Source organism: Typopeltis vanoorti, chromosome 11 (genome assembly GCF_054136105.1).
Source record: "Typopeltis vanoorti isolate ZY-2024b chromosome 11, IOZ_Tvanoo_1.0, whole genome shotgun sequence".
Classification (NCBI taxonomy): Eukaryota; Metazoa; Arthropoda; class Arachnida; order Uropygi; family Thelyphonidae; genus Typopeltis; species Typopeltis vanoorti.
Window position 1 is genome coordinate 106,467,334 of NC_143559.1, and position 18,440 is coordinate 106,485,773.

The window sequence follows — 18,440 nt, forward strand, 5'->3', positions numbered from 1 at the left end:
CAAAAGGACCCTCAACGGACTGACGATATTTTGGATGGAATTTTGCCAGGAGGTTCGGAGGAAGCAGATTACCCGATATTAAAAGAAGTCATTGCAGCAGTTGGCTCCTCAAAAATAGGAAAATCACCAGGAATTAGTGTTGCAATGGAACTGATACGCGAAGGAGGTGACATCATCATAGACGCCTTGCTAAATTTATTCCAGGACGTATGGAACACAGAGACTTGGCCTTCTGATGGGCAGACTTCTGTCCTTGTAGCTATTCCTAAAAAGGGAAACAGCAATAAATGTAGCAAATACAGAACAATAAGCCTTATTAGTCTCCAAGCAAAATCCTGTTAAAAATACTATTGTAAAAGAATTGAAAAGAAAATAGAAAGCTGAATCAGATGAACAAGCGGGTTTCCGGAAGTTCAGAAGTACAATCGACCATACTTTTACAATACGCATACTAGGTGAAAAATACATAGAACATAACAAAATAATCTGTCACAACTTTTTAGACCTTCAAAACGCTTTTGAGGCATTATGGAAAATTTTAGAACATTATGGTATTGACAGCAAAATCATTAGGATTATTAAATATCTTTATTCCTCATCTGATATGAGAATTGAAATTAAAAATTACAGCAGTGAACCGTTCTGGGCAGAACAGAGGGGTAAGACAGGGATGCATCTTATCCCCTCTTCTTTTTAATTGTTTTCCGGAATATGTCATAGATGAAGCTCTTCATGAATATGACACTGGAATAGTAGTTGGTGGACTAAGAATAAATAACTTATGTTTTGCAGACGATATCGATCTTCTGGCAGAAAGTGAAGAAGAATTACAAAAGATAACCAGCCGTGTTTTCAGAACATTAAAAAAATATGGATTATACATAAACCTACAAAAAACAAAAGCAATCATAACCTCAAAATAAATCAGACATTGAATTCTTAAAGATACAGATTGGCAATAAACAAATTGAGAATGTAAATAAGTTCACTTATTTAGGAAACACATTGAGTCAAGATGGTCGCTCAAAAACCGACATTAAATACCGAATTGCTAAGGCAATCATAGCCCTACAGAAGTTAAAACCATTGTGGGGTGATAGCAGACTAGCAATCACAACCAGACTAAGATTAGACTAATTGACATCTTGGTGAATTCTATCCTCTTGTATGGTTGAGAAGCCTGGACTTTATTGAGGGAAGATGATATGAGACTCCTGTCTTTTGAAATGAAAACTTACAGAAGACTTTTGAGAATTCCCTATACTAAACCAATGAAAATGTCCGAAAACTGATTGATTCAATAGACAGGAGAAAAAGGGAAAATATTCTGACAGTCATCAGAAGAAGACAGATGAAATGGTTCGGACATGTGGAGAGTGCTAATGGCATTCCAAAACAAGCACTAGAAGGAGTCGTTCCAGGATCAAGGGTTAGGGGCTGACCTCGATTAAAATGGACTGATAACATCAAAAAATTGACAAATTCCTCCCTTTCTCAACTGACATCAAGAACAAGAGACTGAGATGATGAGGCTAACAAAGAATATCGCCTACCAGCCAGGAGTGACCCAACGGTCCATTTAGGACTACGGGAGAGAAGAAGAAACAACCCTTTGATATATTTTATGTATGAATCTGCTTAAATGTACTAAAATGCACCAAAGGTATGGATGATCCTAATGGTGTTCATAGGAAACTGGTTGACAGATAAATGACAGGAGGTAATGTTTAGAAGAGGATTATTCTGAGATCCAGGTGATTAAAAAAAGAAAGTAATCTAAGGTTTAGTCAGGTTCGTCACAATTGATCTCGCCTTTACATTTCCTAATTAATTTTTTCCTTACCTTGTCTGTAATACTAATAAGACTGACTGGTCTGTAATTCTGCATTTTATTCAGAGAATCATCCTATGAATTGGAATAATACTTGCTAAACTTCAATTTTCAATCTTAGCAGGTATTAAAGATATAATACAAAAGCCCTGAGATATATCTGACAAGAAATTATATTGTATAATCCTTTATCCAAGTGTAAGAAAACAAAGTTCCCCTTAGTATCCCATAATGCAGAAATATTATGGGAAGTTCCTACTATATGAAAACCTCCATAGCTCAGTCAGTTTAGACAAAGCTCTTTGGTTGGAAAGACCTGGGTTTGAATCCTATCTAAGATGCAAAGAACCTTTATCAGAGCTTTTCATTTGGAGGTGATTTAGCCAGTCTCATAGTGGTGTGGCAATTTTTTTTCCTCCCTGAAATTCAGATGTTTTATCCCACAACCAGGCAAACCAGGCAGTAGTGTTATGTATGTGTTATACAATTTACAGACAAAGAATACTTATAGGCATAGGGCTAACCAAATTATTCTCAAATTATGGTTACAAAATCCAAAGATTTTTGGAAGGTCGTGGGTGCTTAAGTGCCTGTTATAGCCACTGATGGTGATGACGATGATGATTATTATGCAGATTAGTTTCAACCTTTGTTGATTTCATTGGTTCAATATCCTCAAGATTCCAAAAAATCATGATTGACATAAAAAAGTCTGCTCTTTCATATAGCTAAAAAAAAAAACTTAAAAATCATAATGACTCTTGACTCTGCCCAAAACATTTTGCTGAATCTTGGCACAGATATAGAGCCTACTGCACAGATATAGAGCCTCAGCTCTATATCTGTGCAGTAGCAAACAAAGCCCACCAGCATGCTCTCGCTCATGAGGGGGGGGGGGGTACCCCAAAATAGCCAGAATCTGAAACCAGGCAATCAATGCCAACTCATCATGGGAGGGCAATTATTGCCCTCCCATGATGAGTCCTTGAAGCTGACACAAAACAATAATAATAATAATAACAACAACAACATATATTGCTCTTTGATGTCCATCTAGCAGCAGCCCTCAGCTACATCAAGAGCAATATATCCTACTGATTTGTTTCTTATAAAGAGAACTTTCTTATCTCTGCTTTCAATTCATTTGTACATTCAACTGATCTAGTGGTTTTTGTTGCCCTTCATGCAATATGCTCTATATACTTCAAGTCCCTATTCCCCCCCCCCCCTTGCAATCTGTGAGTTTATCAATTTTCTTCAGTCTTTTAATATGTAGTTTATATATATATTATGCCCATACATGAGGGCAGAAAGACCCATAGCAAATAAATGACATGGGTGGGCAGGAGTCAGGAGCAGAGCAATCTGTTGATATTCTTTTTAAACTGCTTGAGGTTATATTCCTTTGGAAATGCTTTTTTTGGGGGAGGGGGGAGGAGAACTGTTCCACAGAATTGAAATCGATGGAATGCAAGATGACTTGAAGTAGCAAGTTCATTGAATATGCAGTTTGACTGTAAAGTGATGCTGAGCAGCTATTGCTCAAGTTCCTGTAAATATGGCAGAAATGGGAGGCATGATAGATGATAATTCTGCTGATCTTCTTTGGGAAAGTGGCTGAAGAGAGTCTGTAAGAGATGTGTCATTAATCAACCAACCAAACTGTCCTTTTCTGAACAGCATTAATCATTTTTAGGGAGATCTTTAGATGCACCACCTGAAACATTAGCGCAAGTATTCCAACGTTGGCTGGATTTGGGATTTATACAGAGTAAGTAATTGGTCAGAAGAGATAGTACCATCTTGAGCAGAAAAGGATGCCAAGTTTTTTGGAAGCTGATGATCTATAAAAATGATATGATTATGCCAAGAAAGATTTGGGATAAGAATCTGTCTGAGAAGAGAGATTTGGTCTTGACTGTTGAACTGAGCATTATCAAAAATAAGTGGGGAAAATCTGAGGTATTTTTTTCAAGAAAACAAGCAAAACTGTGTTTTGGAAGCATTGAAGTTGACTGTTTCTTTCACTCCAATCAAGAATACAGTGGAGATCAGTGTGAAGGCACTTATTATAAATGATCATGAAACTTGAGCTGTTTGAGCACTGCAAGGCTTGTCATGTGAATAGGATGAGTGGAGCGTGCTGTCATTGGCAAAATAAAGAATAGGGTTTATAATTGATGAGAGCAGGTCATTTATATAAATCAGGAAGAGGGTGGGTAAAATGACAGAGCCCTGAGGAACACTGGCATTAACAAAAAATCTCAAGAGAGAACACCATCTGCCATTACATGTAATGAACCATCTGAGAGAAAACCTGCAATCTAATTACATAAGGACGAAGGCGGTCCATATGATGGTAGTTTGTTAGGATGCCCTCATTGCCAGACCCTATCTAAAGCCTTGGAGATGTCAAGTGCAACAGTACAGGTTTCTCCAAACCTTTCCATATGGGAGGAGTCCAGAGGTGTGCTGTAGGCCTGGACATCTCCTGTGGATCCATACTATGATCCTAATTACATGCAGTTTTCTCCATTACTTTATACAGAATTGAGATAAGAGCAATAGGTAAGAACAGTACTCTTCTTTTATTTGGGATGGTGCACCAGAAACCTTGCTCAGAATGCCTGATATAGATGCATTTTTTCTGTAGATCCTTTTCCATGGATCAGCAGCACTATTTCTCTACTTCCCTCTAATCATATATGAACGCAAGCTGCTGCTGCTGGTAAGCGTCTATGTACCATTCAGCTCCAAACTCATTGTACCTCAAATTTATTATTCTTTTCTTCTTTCATTGCATGTATCAGTCCTTTAGAAAAGTCCCCACACCATTTTTCTCTAATGAATATATGATCAAGCTCTTTAAGAAGAACATTACTAGATTCCTTTCTTCTCTTAATTACATGCTGACACATGCTGCTGTCATGTTATACTCCTCGAGACCTCTTGGTGGGGCTGATATACATAAATATATATTTATGTGTATAGAAAAATTGCTGCATTTCTATATTAATTTTTGTTATCCAATTGGTTCCATGAAAAAAAAAACTACTTGTTTCATAACTAGAAAAATACATTACAGATTTAATTTGTACTGAAAATATTACATTAAATCTCAGATACTTTTAATCAGGCCTAATTGTTGTATAACCTTCACATTTGTTGAGAATTTGTATTGTAAGATATTTGCAAATTTTGTATTTTAACATAGATTAACGTCAGTTATGTATCTGGTTCCGTGATAGAAATCACTATTAGCGTTGATATACAGTACTGTATTTTTTTCTCTTCCCCATTTTCAGCTTGTGACTGTAATAGTGTTGGTTCCCTTGATAATTTCTGTGATGCTCAGAGTGGTCAATGTAAATGCCGTCCTAATACGTATGGTCGACAGTGTGATGAATGCCAACCTGGTTACTGGAATTATCCCAGTTGTCAGCGTTGTGACTGCAGCGGACATGCAGATACATGCGATTCTCATACTGGCTATTGTATTGAGTGTAGAGATTTTACTGCTGGTCCAAAATGTGACAGGTGATGAACTTTTTCCATATCTTAAATACATTAATTTTTTTTTGTTGAAAGTATTTCTGTATTATATTATTAACTATCACTGTTCAGTTTGAAGAATATGAGCCTGTGTAGTTTAGTTGGTAATAACGATGGCCTTTAGTTTTAAAGACCCATTTCAAATCCCATGTAGAATGTAAAGAACCTTTACTTTTATAAAGGCTTCAGCTGAAGGTAAGTTAACTGGTCTCACACAGAGGTAGAAGGGTTTTTTTTCCTCCCAGAAACTCCGGTTTTCATTCTAAGAAATTTGCTATAATAATTTATAGCAAATTTATAGCAAATAGGGTGAATAATAATTTATTGTTATTATTAAGAGAGACCTCCAGGGAGTCAGAGAATCATCGAGGGAGGCCACATATTACACACACACACACACACACACACACACACACACCAGCTACCATACTTATTCTTGAATTCATTCACACTGCTTGCACTCACAACATCTAATGGCAATCCATTCCAATCGCACACCACCCTCTGAGAGAAAAAACTAGCCTTTACACCCTTCTTGGCAGCCTTCATTCTCAGCCTCCAAGGATGCTCTCTCGTCCTTTCCCCACCCTCCATAAATTGAAAAATCCCATCAATTGAAATCCTGTATGACCCTTTCAGCAGTTTGTAAGTCTCAATCATATCAGTCCTCTTTCTCCTGTTTGCTAGTGTCTGCAATTTACAAATTCTCAACCTGTCTTCATAATCCATAATCAGTATTCCACAATCCTGATATCATTTTTAACACTCGCCTTTGTACTCTCTCCAATATATCAGAATTGCATCAGAAACCAGAAGACCAGACCTGTGCCCAGTAGTCCAAGCGAGGTCTTATCAAGGCCTTGTAAAGAGGCAAAATAACATCCTTATCTTTACATGTGAATGTTCATTTGAGCATTGCAGTTATCTTTTGAGTTGTATTTGCAATCTTTGCCACATGGCCCCTGAACTTCAACTTCCTATCTATTAACATTCCAAGATCCCTAGCCTCATCAGTTTCTTCTAGCTTAATCCCACCAATATAATACGACATAATACGAAATTGGTAATAATGCGTAAGTGAATGACTTTGCATTTACTGACATTGAACTGACACTCATTTTCCCATGCCCACAATTCCAGCTTATTCAAATCTAACTAATCAAAATAAATCAAATGAAACTAACTAATGAAACAAATCAAAATATACAAGGACTGCATATCAGCAGCATTCATGATTACCCTGCCTATCTTTGCATCATCAGCAAATAACTGTATGTCACTTGTCAAATCCTTCCCAATATCATTAATGCACAGATTGAATAATAGTGGAACAAGCACTGATCCTTTTATAATAATAATAATTTCTGGATTTCTGCTTTGGATGAAGTCATTGCTAATACCATGTTTCACCACAAAGATGTTATTATCATCATTGGAGAAAATACAGAAGTCTTCTTAATCACATTAGTGTTAATAATAATATCTTCAGACTGATTCCAGAATATGAGTTTAGAGAGGATTTGTAATTGGAAATGATCACTGTTTCTGAGCTGGATAAAAATGAAGATCAGGACAAAATTGTCAAAATTCTAAGAAGGCTTGTTTGATCAGTTTGAAAATGTAAACAGCAGCTTAAAATGCACAACTATTGCTGGATAAAATTAAAAGATTTAGAAAACAAGAAAAACTTCCAATGTTAGAATCTCAAGAAATCATTATTATGTATAGCTAGGAAATCATGTCATGAGGGATTGTTTGGTGTGGCAGTGGGGACATGGTGGAGATCATAGAAAAAGTTTCTGGCCAATTAGAGAAGCATTTGCTCTTAGAAAATATATGAAAAAGGTTGAAGAGCTGAATTTTCTTCATCATCATCAATTTCCTGATATATACCTTAAGGGGTTTTCAGGTTTCAGGAGATTAATAATAATGTAGATTAAATTTACATTATTATTAATCTCCTATCAACAGTTTCCCTCCAAATCAGTCTATTATGTGTGAGCACTGCAATATTGTTGTATCTATCATTCCATCCTTCTAAGGCATTTCTGATTGAATCAATCCACCTAGATCTTGGTCTTCCTCTGGGGTCTCTCTTTTTCCTGCCATCTTGACATCAAACATGTTTTGCTAATCTTTCCTGAGCTATTCTAAGTGGCCATACTACCTTAGATTTGCTCTGCTGACACATTCTTGAATGCTGATAATGTCAAGTTCATTTCTAATAGTTCATTTTTAATACAATTCTGCCATTTTTGCCTTCGGTTCACTCCCCTAATTTTTCTCAGAATGGAGACATTTAAAAGAATTAGAAAACAAGAAAAAACTTAAGTCCCAGTGTTAGAATCTCAAGAAATCATTGTTATATACAGCTAGGAAATCATGTCATGTGGGATTGTCTTTGATCAAGTGCTTTATTTCTGACCCAACTCTCAGATCCATGAATTAAAATTAGTTTGAACACTGTCTTGTATACTGCTAGTTTCATGTTTTGGCTAATTTCTTGTTTATTCCACATAAATCTATTCAGCTGTCTACCCACCATATCAGCTTTGCTTATTCTGTTGTCTGTTTCTACATTTAACTTGCCACCTTCACTAAAAACTGTGCCTATATAGCTGAAATATTTTACTTATTCTGTAGGATCTCTATTCAGAATGCATCTGAAGTTTTCTGTGGTCCTGCCTATTTTCATAGCTTTGGTCTTTTTATTGCTGATTTTCATGCCAAATTTGTTAGAGTGGTTATTCAATTTAGTTAGAGAATTCTGGATACTTGCACTAGATCAGGGTTTCTCAAACTTTTTCTACGACGGAACACTTCACAAATCCTGAAATGTTCACGGAACACCTTAGTTATTTTGTAATGTATTAATTAATAATTAATTGGTAACTTAGCTTATTTTATTGTTAATTAATTATCGATAATTAATTAATAATTAAACATTAATTAAATCATCATTAAATTAATTTGTGCTGATTTTCATTGACATATCCCATTCTGATCACCAAAAATTTATAATATTATTATAAGTACTTATGAGTGAATGCAGACTTTTTCTCCTGTGTGCTAGTTTTGTAGGTTAGGTAAATATAAATAAAATAAATGAGTAAATCTAAGCGTTAAGAAAAAACAATCATTTATTGTCAAATGTTAGTTAGTAAAAACAAAACACATAAAAATAGTAAAACGTATATTGTAAATTAAGTCCTTAATGACTCCGATGTTTTTGAGTCTTTGAATTACAAATTCTTTTGATATCAGGCACAGTATTAGAAAGTTGAATTCTCATATTTGGTGTAGCGTCGAATCTGTTCCTGGACTTTGATTTGGTTGCAGCATACTATGAAAATCCTGCCTTGCATAAATATGTCGTTGTAAAAGGAAGTAAAACAAGAATAGCTAGTTTTGACACGCTTGTCCAGAAATCATTTATTTGTAGTTCCTTGTATTTTTGTTTTAAATCAGAGTCACTAATTAAGTCAATTAGATTTTCATAGTCACTTGTGCTGAAGCCTGCTGGCTTAGCTGTCACTGTAAATGGATTCAGAACCCAGGAATGTCCTCACTGGATTTTGGAAAATATTGCAAAAGGGTTGATTGCAAGTCATGCAAGTGTTCTAAAATTACGTTAGATATTTCTTCATTTACTTTTGAATTTATTTCAGTCAAAAATTCATGCAAGGTGGGAAAACAATCAAAATTATTCTGTTCAACTGTAGAAATCCAGAATTGCAACTTCCTATCAAAAGATGCAATTTTATCTCTTGTATTAAAAATTGTAATATTCTTTCCTTGTAATGATAAGTTAATTTCATTGCACTTTTGTAAAAATATTTGCCAGATATGCAAGACTCATCAACCATGAAGAATTTCTTAATAATTCAATAAAATTTTGTCCTAAATTATGTGACATCAAGAAGACCATTAACTCACTACGAAGTTCAAAAACCTCAATAATGCTTTTCCTCTGGATAGCCATCTCACTTCAGTATGTAATAAAAGTGCGTTATGTGCACTACCCATTTCATCGCACAAAATTTTAAATAATCTGGATTTTACATAGTTGATCATTTTTACGGCTTCATCCAAAATAGTTTTTAAATATGTAAGAATTCTTTTTGTTACTAGTGCTTGTCTATGCAAAACACAGTGACTTTTGGTGGCTCTTGTAGCTACTTGCAGGATACGTGTTACAACTCCCTTCATCTTTTCTACTTGAGCACCATCTGTACAAATATCAATACACTTCTCCCAACCAATTTCCTGTTTTGTAATATAATTATTAATACAGTTCAATATATCTTTTCCGGTAGTTTTTTCTTATAGATATTCGCACATGAGTAAATCTTCTTCAATACTTTTATCGAATACATAACGAACAAACACTAGTAATACAGCGAGTCCTGCGACATCTGTAGATTCATCCATTTGCAATGAATATTCGCTGCAGTCTAAGTCGATGAATTAGCTCTTTTTCTATGTCAGCAGAAAGATCTTTGATGTGGCGTGAAACAGTATCATTTGATAATTGTACTGCATCTATTTTTTTAGCAACCTGTTCGTTTAACATGTGTGTTACAATGTCTTTCACACAAGGCTTAATGAGCATCTCACCAATTGTATGAGCTTCACCATGAAGTGCAATGCGGTAACTCATGCGAAAAGACGCCTCTGTTGCATTTTCAGTTGTAGCAATTGTAGCCATTTTAAGTTTAGATTTTTCTAGCGAGTCACGTCATCTCTTAAAAAAAAGTATATCTTTTTCCTTTGTAATCAGTGTGTTTCATTTCGAAGTGCCTACGAAATTTAGCTGGAGCCAAAGAACTGTTTACTAGTATTTTATTACATAAAACATCAGGAGCATGTGTATTGCCAATACACGTAAATCCATAATTTAAATAACTTTCATGGTACTTTCGTTTTGGTCTGTTCTTAGATGACTCTTGTTCTTTAATATTAACTTTCGAAGAGACCACTGTTTGCAATTCCATATCTTCTCCAATCATACGAGTAGATGTGTCAGCAGAAGTACTTGCTCCTCCTTGTGTTAAAGTTCCTGTCTTTAAACAAGATTCCATGGGTATTTTTTCAATAATATTTAAATTCCAATATTTGTCAGAGCTATAATAAAAAATAGAATTGTGTTGTAAAGGTAACTTTAGTATGAAAAACAATAAGATTATAAATAAGAAATGTCGAATAATATAAAAGTAAATGAATAATGCAAAATAGTAAAAAAAGACTGCAATACACAAAAGTAAATATGAATTGTAACAATACTTGTAAGAAAAGTCCTAAACTGTATCAAATAATGTAAAAGCAATTGTAATAAGAATGATTAATTAATTGTAATAAGAATGATTAATTAATTGTAATTAATTATGGCATAATCATAAAGCGTATTAGTACACTTATGTACAGGGTGTTCGGGATAAATTTGACATATTTATAATTAATTATATTTTTCCGTAAGTTACATGTATTAACACACACTTCTCTTCATTTAAAAGTTTGGACCCTTCTTCATTCATATACAAGATGTCAGAAAGGATGGATAGCTGGAACCCACCTGAATCATGGAAGAGAATAACTTGTATCATGATGATTCGTGCCCGCCATCAAAATAAGGATATTACGACTGCTGCCCAATGCTCCCTGAATACAGTAAAAACAATCAGGAATGAACTAGAGACTTGCAATGGTGACTACGAGGATGTAGCAAGAAGAAAGATCCCTAGCAGACGATCTGATTGCGTTCGTACAGCAGAATTCCTCGCAAATCTGCAGGAACAGGTGTTGAAGAACCCTGGCATTGGAATTCGGGCTTTGTTCGTGGAGTTGCTAACTGTAGTCAAGCCCTGGATAACAAGGGTAGCCAATGGTAGGCCGTATGTATGGCAGCAGGATTCGGCCCCTTGCCACACCTGTGGGAAAAGTCAAAAATGGTTGTCTGAAAATTTCTACGACTTCACCAGTCCAAATGTTTGGCCTCCAAACTCCCCAGACCTTAACCCCATGGATTATTTTGTATGGGGCGCAGTTGAAAAAGACACCAATCGCACTTCCAGTAATACAAAAGCCCAGTTAATGGATAAAATTAAAACAGTTTTTGCGGCCCTTCCCAGGGAGACTGTAGCATCAGCTTGTTCGAGGTTCCGAAGCAGAATTGAAGCTGTGATCGATGCTAATGGTGGTTATTTTGAGTAAATCTTGTTGATAGTATTGTAATTAACTCTGCCTGTAATGTTTTTTTTGTCAATTCATTAAATTTAATAGATACAAAGAAGATTTTCTTTTTCCTTACGAAACTGTCAAATTTATCCCGAACACCCTGTATATGGTGTGGCATGTTGACAAATATAAATTACATTTAAATTAGTTATCAATCACTGGACTAATGAAATATTGTAGCATGTCGTAGTTTGTTCAGGCAAACATTAAATTAATTTGTGCTGATTTTCATTGACATTTCCATTCTGATCACGAAATATATTTATAATATTATTGTAAGTACTTACGAGTGAATGCAGACTTTTTCTCCCGTGTGCTGGTAGTTTTCCCCTCCTTTTATACATCCTGGAGATCTTTGTAGGCTTGAGGTAGATGACTCACTATCTGTTCCTTCACAAACACCCTCAATAAGAGATTTCTTAATACCAAAATTAAACAAAGTGCCTTGTCTCTTATTCATATCAGATTTGAACTCTGTATTCCTATTACTTTAAAAAAAATCACGGCACTCCGGTTTCAGAACAAGCACTTACACACTGCAATATGAACTTGCGAAGAAAGTATTCAGTAGTAACATATTTGCGAACCAGATACAGACTACCTTGATCTTTAATTTCAGTGAAAAATTTGCTTTATACTTCCTTGCTGATTGGTCACTGATATTTGCAATGCAGATGTTATTTCGTTCAATTTTGAGAACACGCCACCCATTGTTGTAATCGGCTTGCGAGCAATTTTTATGATTGGTCATAAACGGCGGTATTATCATTCCCGATTGTTGAAAGATTTCAGTGTGTGAAAATTAACGATAATTCATGAATACTTCCATGTTTAAAAATATGCAGCTTGGTCACTGACATTTGCTACAAAGATGTCATTTCCTTCAGTTTTGAGAACAGAAGATATGACACCAATTGTTGTAATGGGCTTGCAGGCAATTTTTATGACCTGTCATAAACAGAAGCATTCCCTCTCCCAAATGTTGAAAGGTTTCGATGTGTGAAAATTAACGATACACAGATGTTATTAGGTGTTCTGGGTCTGAGCTTTTTGACATATTCACGAATATTATTCTCCTCAGAATATTTTTACTATAAAATATTTATTCATGAAAAATGCTTAGAAAACTAAAATGACAAATTTCAGAACTTCTCGCAGAACACCTATTCACCTCTGTGGAACACAGTTTGAGAAACCCTGCACTAGATGCATTTAGGGAAATAAATGAATTAGATATATCAATAACTGACCTAGTTGCTTCAGGAATGGGAAATGAATATCGGAAGACAAGTAGTGTCATAGGAGAGAATGAAGAAAGAAATATGAATGAGAAAATAATAGTTGATAGTGTGGAAGGCGTGAGGGACTGTGAAAGTTTCGGAGATGGTTTTCTTTGGAGAATGAATTTCGATTAAGAGTGACTGACTTGCAGAGAGTGACAGATGAGCTGAAAGAGGAGGTAGAATGTCTTGTGAATAAGATGAGAAGTATGAAAGATGAGATTAGGAGAATGGAAGAGATAAATGCAAGGCGAATCAGAGTAGGGGAGAGAGAGAGAGTTTTGGGAATGATAGAAGAGGAGACAATGGAAACAGTAGGAGAGAGAGGTATGGGAATACTAGAAGAGAGAATAGAAACAATAGGAGAGAGAGAGAGAGGGAATGAGAGAGAGTATGGGAATGCTAGAAGAGGAGAGAATAGGAGCAATAGAGGAGAGGGAATGATAGAAGAGGAGAGAATGGAAACAGTAGAAGAGAGGAAGTGAGAGAGAGTTGTGGGAATGATAGAGGGGAGAATGAAAACAGTCAGAGAGAGTAAATGAGAAGAATACGAGGGAGTACTGTAACCAGGGACAGAGTGATGTGAGGACAGCAGGTAAGTAGGGGGAACACAGAGAGAAAGGGTTAGAGGTGAGAGAGCGAGGGATGCAGGTAAGCAATCAAGGAACAGAGTGGTTAGAGGTGTGATGTATGGAGACTTGATGATCTCTGGTGTGCAAGATAGGATGAAAGAGGTGTGTTTGCCTGGAGGGATGATAGAAAATGTGGCTATGGCAATTAAGAGGGGGTGAGAGGATGAATGAAATGATTGTGATGGTAGGAACGAATGACTTGAGAGGCAGTATAAATCGGGTGGCGAGAGATCTGAAATTCTTGCTTGAAGTTGTGCAAAAGAAAACGCAGAGAGGGAAGATTTTGTGTGTGTGTTTTCCAGGTATGATAGTGACGAGCTGAGCAGAAGAGCAGCAATACTGAATCGCATGATAGCCAGAATGTGTGAGAAGAGAGGATTGGAATACGTGGATGCTTGGAGGATGTTTGAGGACAGAAGGGAACTGTATGCTAGAGACTGCTTGCATGTGAATGAGGAAGGATGAAGGCATCTGGAAAGATTTCTATTTTCTGAACGAGTTAGTGTGTCAATGCAGGGAAACTAGAATTCCCAGGGTGGATGACAGCAGGGGAAAGGGGGACGACATCAGGTAACATTGACCCCAGGGAGGTCGAGAGGGGGGGGGGGACAATGATAGGTATAGAAGCAGTGCATTTTTATGCTCTATACTAATCCCAGGAGTATCCGAAATAAAGGAGATGAATTGGTGGCACTGAAAACATCAACCTGGTCAAAGATTATTGGGATTTCTGAGACATGGTTGACAGAGGATGATATAATAACTGGAATTGAAGGAGCAGGGTACAGCATTTTTTGGCAGGATAAGAAAGGAAAACATGGTGGTGGAGTACTGCTTATGATAAGTGATGACTTATGTCCTCTAAGAGTGGCGGCTTTGGAAGGCAGTGACACAAATGGTTTTGAAAGCATATGGTGTGAGGTAGAAGTGGCCAAGACAGGATATTTAGTGGGGTGTTGCTATAAACCAGGGAGCACAGAGGGTGGGGACCAGGAGATGTTTATGCAGTTGAGCTTGGCAAGTGCAAGAAGAATGATTGTTATGGGAGATTTTAACTACAGCAGTATAAACTGGGAAGAGGAAAATGCAAGTAGTAAGAAGAGGATAGAATTTCTGGAATTCTTGAGGAACAAATGTCTCCGGCAGCATGTAATAGAGGGAACAACAGGTTCAAGAGTTTTGGATTTGGTCATAACATCAGAAGAGCTGATAATAAGTGAGATGACATCTCTCCCACCAGTTGGAGAGAGTGACCATGTGGTTTTGATTTGGAAGATGAACAGACATGCAGGTGTATCAAAGAAAATGGAACGTATGTGGAATTATAAGGAAGGTGATTATAATAGTCTTAGGTGTCAACTAGGAGCAGTTCCATGGAGGGCAGAATTGGAAGGCCAGGATATCATTAGTGCTTGGGAAATTGTGAAAGAATATTTATTAGCAGCAATAGTAAGCTGTATTCCACAGGTGAAGAAGCAGACACAATTTGGTTTAAAGTGGATGACAAACGATATCAAACAGAAACTGCAGTTGAAAAGGAGATTATGGAAGAGATATAAGGAGATTGGTGGAGGACAGACACATGAAGAATATAAGACGCAGGCCAGGAGATTGACCAGAATGGTGAGGAAGGCAAAACTGGAATATGAGAAGAGATTGGCACTAAGATCCAAAGAAAATCCTATGGAATTTTTTAGCTATGTGGCCAGTAGGCGGAGAAACGATTGTGGAAGAATGACATTGCGGGATAAAAATGGGAATAGAGTGACTGATGCAGAGGACATAGTGGAGTTGTTCATTGAGCACTTTATTGGAGTACTTCATCCTGGAGGAGGTTTTAATACTAGAGGGATAGGGCAGGTTCAGGGTTTAGAGGTGCAAGAGGAGAGTGTGTTCCAAATACTGAGTACTCTGGATACCAGTAAAGCTGTTGGACTGGATGGTATTTCACCACGAGTTTTGAGAGATTGAGCTAAAGAACTCACAGCTCCATTGACCTGGCTTTTCAATAAAAGTGGCTGTGGGAAAGGTACCCAGGGAATGGAAGGAAGGTAAGATAGTGCCATTGCATAAGGGCAGACTAGAAGTGTCTAATTATAGGCCTGTTTGTGTGTCATCAGTAGTTGTTAAGGTCTTGGAGAAATTAGTGAGGCACTATATACAGTGTTGAGCAGATGAGGGTAGTGTTATCTGTGAGAATCAACAAGGATTTGTTAAGGGGCACTCTTGCTTTAATAATATGATTGCCTTTTATAATAAAGTGACAAGAGCAGTTGATGAGGGAAAGGCATATACTGCCATTTTTTTGGATTTTTCAAAGGCATTTGACAGGATGCCACATGATAAGCTAATAATTAAGTTGCAGCACATGGGTTTAAATGTCAGGTTAGTCAAATGGATTCAGGATTGGCTGACTGATAGGTTTCAGAGAGTTGTGTATGGTGGGGCAATATCAAGGAAGCAGAAGGTTACAAGTGGGGTTCCAAAGGGCTCAGTACTGGGACCTGTATTGTTCAACCTTTATATCAATGACATTGTTAGTGAATTGCAAGGGGACATTCAGTTGTTTACGGATGATGTGAAGATGGGAAGGGTTATTAGTAATAGTGCAGATGTGGCAGCCCTGCAAGAGGATTTGAATAAACTAGACAGATGAGCAAATGAATTGGGGATGTCGGTTTAATGCAGCAAAATGTAAAGTCTTCAGGTTTGAGATTCATCGATGGGAGGGTGCATACTTGATTGGAGGAGCTGCACTGGAGGAGGTAGGGGGAGACGAGATCTGGGGGGGGGGTGATGATTGACAGAAAACTGAAATTCAGGGAGCATATTGCAAAGGTGGTGAGAGTAACTCAGAGGATTGATACAATACTGAGAAGGATGCCGACCTGCAGAGATAAAAGAGTTATCGTTCCGTTGTATAAGACCCTGATCAGACCACACTTAGACTATTGTTCTGAGATTTGGTCCTCAGTACAGAGGCAGATAACAAAGATGGTTTCAGGACTGTACAATATGAGTTATGAGGATCGACTGAGGGAATGTGGACTGCAGAGTTTGGTGGATAGAAGAAGGAGAGGTGATATGATCGAGACTTAAACTGTTGAGAGGCAGTTTCTTTCACTCGGTGGAACGGTGGGAAGGAGCGATGACAAGGGGCCATCCCTGGAAGTTACGAATGGAAACTGTGAGCAAGAGGGTGAGGAGTGGTTTCTTTGCATGGAGGGTGGTTGAACCTTGGAATGCCTTGCCTGAGAGAGAGTGGTTGGAGTGGGAATTGTCAATGAGTTCAAGCAGTGGTATGATAAACTTTGTGTTTCCTAAAAACGATCTCCCACGACGAGTCTTTTGACTCCATGGAGGCCTGGATAATAATAATGGGAATATGACAAGAATCTGTACTTATATTTTGTAGATCTGGAAAAGGCATACAATAAGGTGCCCAGACAAAAACTTTTCAATAATTATATGGAGTGAATAGAACATTATACAGAGCAATACATACTTTATATTTCTCAGTCAGAAGTCAGAATACAAAAAAATGGTTTGGTGTAAAATCAGGGATAATGCACATTATCTCCACTTTTATTCATCATCACATTATGAAAGAAAGTGGCATTAAACCTGATATTAGTAATGAAAGATATCAAACGTAGCTCTTTGCTTTATGAACTTCAGAATCGGCAGAAAAAAGGATATGGCTGGATAAAGCACTGGCACGTGTTCTCTGAAACACATGCACGTGTTTCAGATTAATCTGAAATATCCCGGTGTATACAAGATATGGTGTGACTGCGACATTCCTTACTTTGCCAGACGGATGAGTCTATTGAATTGCGTATGGAGGAGCACAGGAGGGACATCACTTACAAGAGAACATGTGCCAGTGCTTTATCCAGTCATATCCTTTTTTCTGCCGATTCTGATGATCAGAACCATAGTCATACAATCCTTTGAGATAGATCTAACAACATTTTCTATTGCCGTGATGAATTGGAGAGAAAAATTGTAGAATCTAGAGAAATCATCCTCAACCCTGTACATTTAAATAATAATTTAAGCTACAACCTCGCAGACTGTCATTCTGCTGTGATCACATACTGGCGCTCACGAGATTCTATATATGCACACACTCAACTAACAATGTGGTCAACGAAGGAACAGCTTTGAATACGTTAACTACAATGTTTTCATGTTAAATATGTATAGTGACTTTCCTGTGCTGTTCACAGTTTTTATCTTCAATGTTTAATGTTTTTTCTTTTATGAAAACACCTGAAGAAGGCTTTAAAAAACCGAAACTAGTCATGTGATACCATTAAACCTTTTTCCTTTACTCTCGGTTAATGTCATTCAATTCTTTTAAAAAATATGTTTAACAACCGAGTAAATCAACCTCAGTACATACATACATACATACATACATATATATATGTATATATATATATATATATAAATACTAAATGTATATATACATATACAGGGTGTTCGGGATAAATTTGACAGTTTCGTAAGGAAAAAGAAAATCTTCTTTGTATCTATTAAATTTAATGAATTGACAAAAAAACATTACAGGCAGAGTTAATTACAATACTATCAACAAGATTTACTCAAAATAACCACCATTAGCATCGATCACAGCTTCAATTCTGCTTCGGAACCTCGAACAAGCTGATGCTACAGTCTCCCTGGGAAGGGCCGCAAAAACTGTTTTAATTTTATCCATTAACTGGGCTTTTGTATTACTGGAAGTGCGATTGGTGTCTTTTTCAACTGCGCCCCATACAAAATAATCCATGGGGTTAAGGTCTGGGGAGTTTGGAGGCCAAACATTTGGACTGGTGAAGTCGTAGAAATTTTCAGACAACCATTTTTGACTTTTCCCAGAGGTGTGGCAAGGGGCCGAATCCT

General features: G+C 36.9%; 1 protein-coding gene across 1 annotated transcript in view; it reads left to right on the plus strand.

Annotated features, from left to right (window-relative positions):
• LanB1 (laminin subunit beta-1) overlaps positions 1-18,440 on the plus strand; it is a 754,433-nt gene that overhangs the window by 388,730 nt on the left and 347,263 nt on the right. The window contains exon 18 of the mRNA XM_090400882.1: positions 5,137-5,368. Within this exon, the coding sequence (XP_090257008.1) occupies positions 5,137-5,368 (232 nt within the window). The remainder of the gene's footprint in view (positions 1-5,136; positions 5,369-18,440) is intronic.